The following is a 1,818-nucleotide window of genomic DNA, read 5'->3' as shown; positions in this document are numbered from 1 at the left end:
CTGGCGGGTGAGTGGTGCTGGGGGTGGATATAAGCCACCCTGCTCAGTGGCCACGGGGGTGGGAGGCATGTTGGGGTGCCCCTCACCACGATTTCGGGCCACCCTTCTCTCCCCCACAGGGCTTAGGCTCATCCCTGGGTGAAATGCAGGCAAAGCCTCTGTGGCTTTGTGGCCACAATGGGTCCCCAGGCCACGTCCCTGCATGAAAACGGGCCTTGCCCATGGGGGACGCTGGGTGCCAGGCTGTGACACCTCTCCCTGCTCACGGCTAGGAGTCGGGATGCCGGACCACGCACTGCAACCTGGAGGTGCTGCAGGAGAGCACCCTGGTCTTCCTGGCCACCAAACCCCACATCCTGCCAGGCGTCCTGCAGGAGATCCGGCCTGCTGTGGGACCGTCGCGCTGGTGGCTGGCGTCACCCTCCAGACACTGCAGCGGGTAAGCCTCCTCTTCCTCCTCCTCCTCCCATTTGCACCCAGGACACGCCGCTGTGGCTCTCCCCACCTGGATTCCATCCCCAAGTCCTTCCCCATGAACCATGCTTCTCCGCCAGCCCCAACGGGTGATGCCCACCGGTGTCTCAGGGCACCCTTGGGTGCTGCCCAGAGCTGGCACCCCTTTCCCATCCCCATCTCTCCCCAGCTTCTCCCCGCCGGGACCAAGGTGCTGCGGCTCATGCCCAACCTGCCGTGCGTGGTGCAGGCAGGGGCAATGGTCTTTGCCCGGGGCAGCGGTGCCGGTGACGGGGAAGCCGCCCTGCTGAAGAGCCTGCTGTCCTCCTGTGGGCTGTGCGAGGAGGTCCCCGAATCCTACATCAACATCCACACCGGCCTCAGCGGTAGCGGGGTGGCCTATGTAAGCATCCGCGCTTGGTGGGCACCGGCTCACTGGTGGGACACAGGATGCCGACAGAAATCTCATCCGTGTGGGGTTGGGGTGTGGGGTCCCTCCTTTTGCCACACTTACCCCTAGTGCTCCTCTCCACCAGGTCTACCTGTTTGCTGAAGCCTTGGCTGAGGGAGCGGTGAAGATGGGCATGCCGGGCGGCTTAGCCAGCCGGATCGCAGCTCAGACACTGCTGGTGAGTCGGTGCCGTCACTTGGGGACACCCAGCATCCCTCCTCCTCCTCCTCCAGCCCCCCAGCTCCCAGTCCAGCTTGGGCACCCCATCACCATCACTGCCCTAGACTCTGCAACACCCAACAAGGTGGCAGAGTGAGGGGGGATGTGCTCAGTATCCTCCTGCCTCGGTTTCCCCTCTTGAAACTGAAGATGAGGCTACCAGAAGATGGCAAAGGACCTGGTGGTGGGACAGATGCTTCGGTGCCTTGTCCCCTGCCATGGGAGGGGTGGGAGGATGCTGCCATCCAATCCCCAGGCAAGGAAGGGAGGGTTTCGAGGTCCCCTTCTCTCTGACCCACCCTGGTCTTCTGTAGGGTGCAGCGAAGATGATGCTGGAGACTGGGGAGCACCCGGCAAAGCTCCGAGGAGACGTTTGCACCCCCGGAGGCACTACCATCCACGCGCTGCACCAGCTGGAAAAGGGAGCGCTGAGGGCCACTGTCATGAACGCTGTGGAGGCGGCCACCAACCGGGCACGTGACATGGCCAAGGACTAGCAGTCTGGCTGCAGATGAACCCCTCAGTGCTGTCCCCTGTGGGGGAGGAGGGGACCAGACTAAACCCCTTCAGGGAGCAGGGGGACCTTGACACCCCCAGGAGACCCTGGCTGGGGGTGGGAGATGGTGTGGACCCATGTCCATGCCACGTGCTAGCTCTGCAGGGCTGGGACCGAATAAACGTGGGCAGCACGATGG

At 63.8% G+C, this 1,818-nt stretch overlaps 1 protein-coding gene across 1 annotated transcript; it reads left to right on the top strand.

Annotated features, from left to right (window-relative positions):
• Positions 1–272: 272 nt before the first annotated feature.
• Positions 273–1,620, top strand: PYCRL (pyrroline-5-carboxylate reductase-like; the record flags this gene model as incomplete). Its single annotated transcript, XM_010160809.1, is given in 5 exon segments — positions 273–390; positions 393–439; positions 644–856; positions 990–1,082; positions 1,438–1,620. Coding segments are annotated over 5 exon segments (654 nt in total), but the record flags the coding sequence as incomplete, so codon positions are not given.
• Positions 1,621–1,818: the final 198 nt, after the last annotated feature.

The sequence above is a fragment of the Eurypyga helias genome, unplaced genomic scaffold, assembly GCF_000690775.1.
Source record: "Eurypyga helias isolate BGI_N326 unplaced genomic scaffold, ASM69077v1 scaffold23771, whole genome shotgun sequence".
NCBI classification, from domain to species: Eukaryota; Metazoa; Chordata; class Aves; order Eurypygiformes; family Eurypygidae; genus Eurypyga; species Eurypyga helias.
Note: the sequence above shows the minus strand (reverse complement) of the source record. Positions and strands in the feature narration are given on the sequence as shown.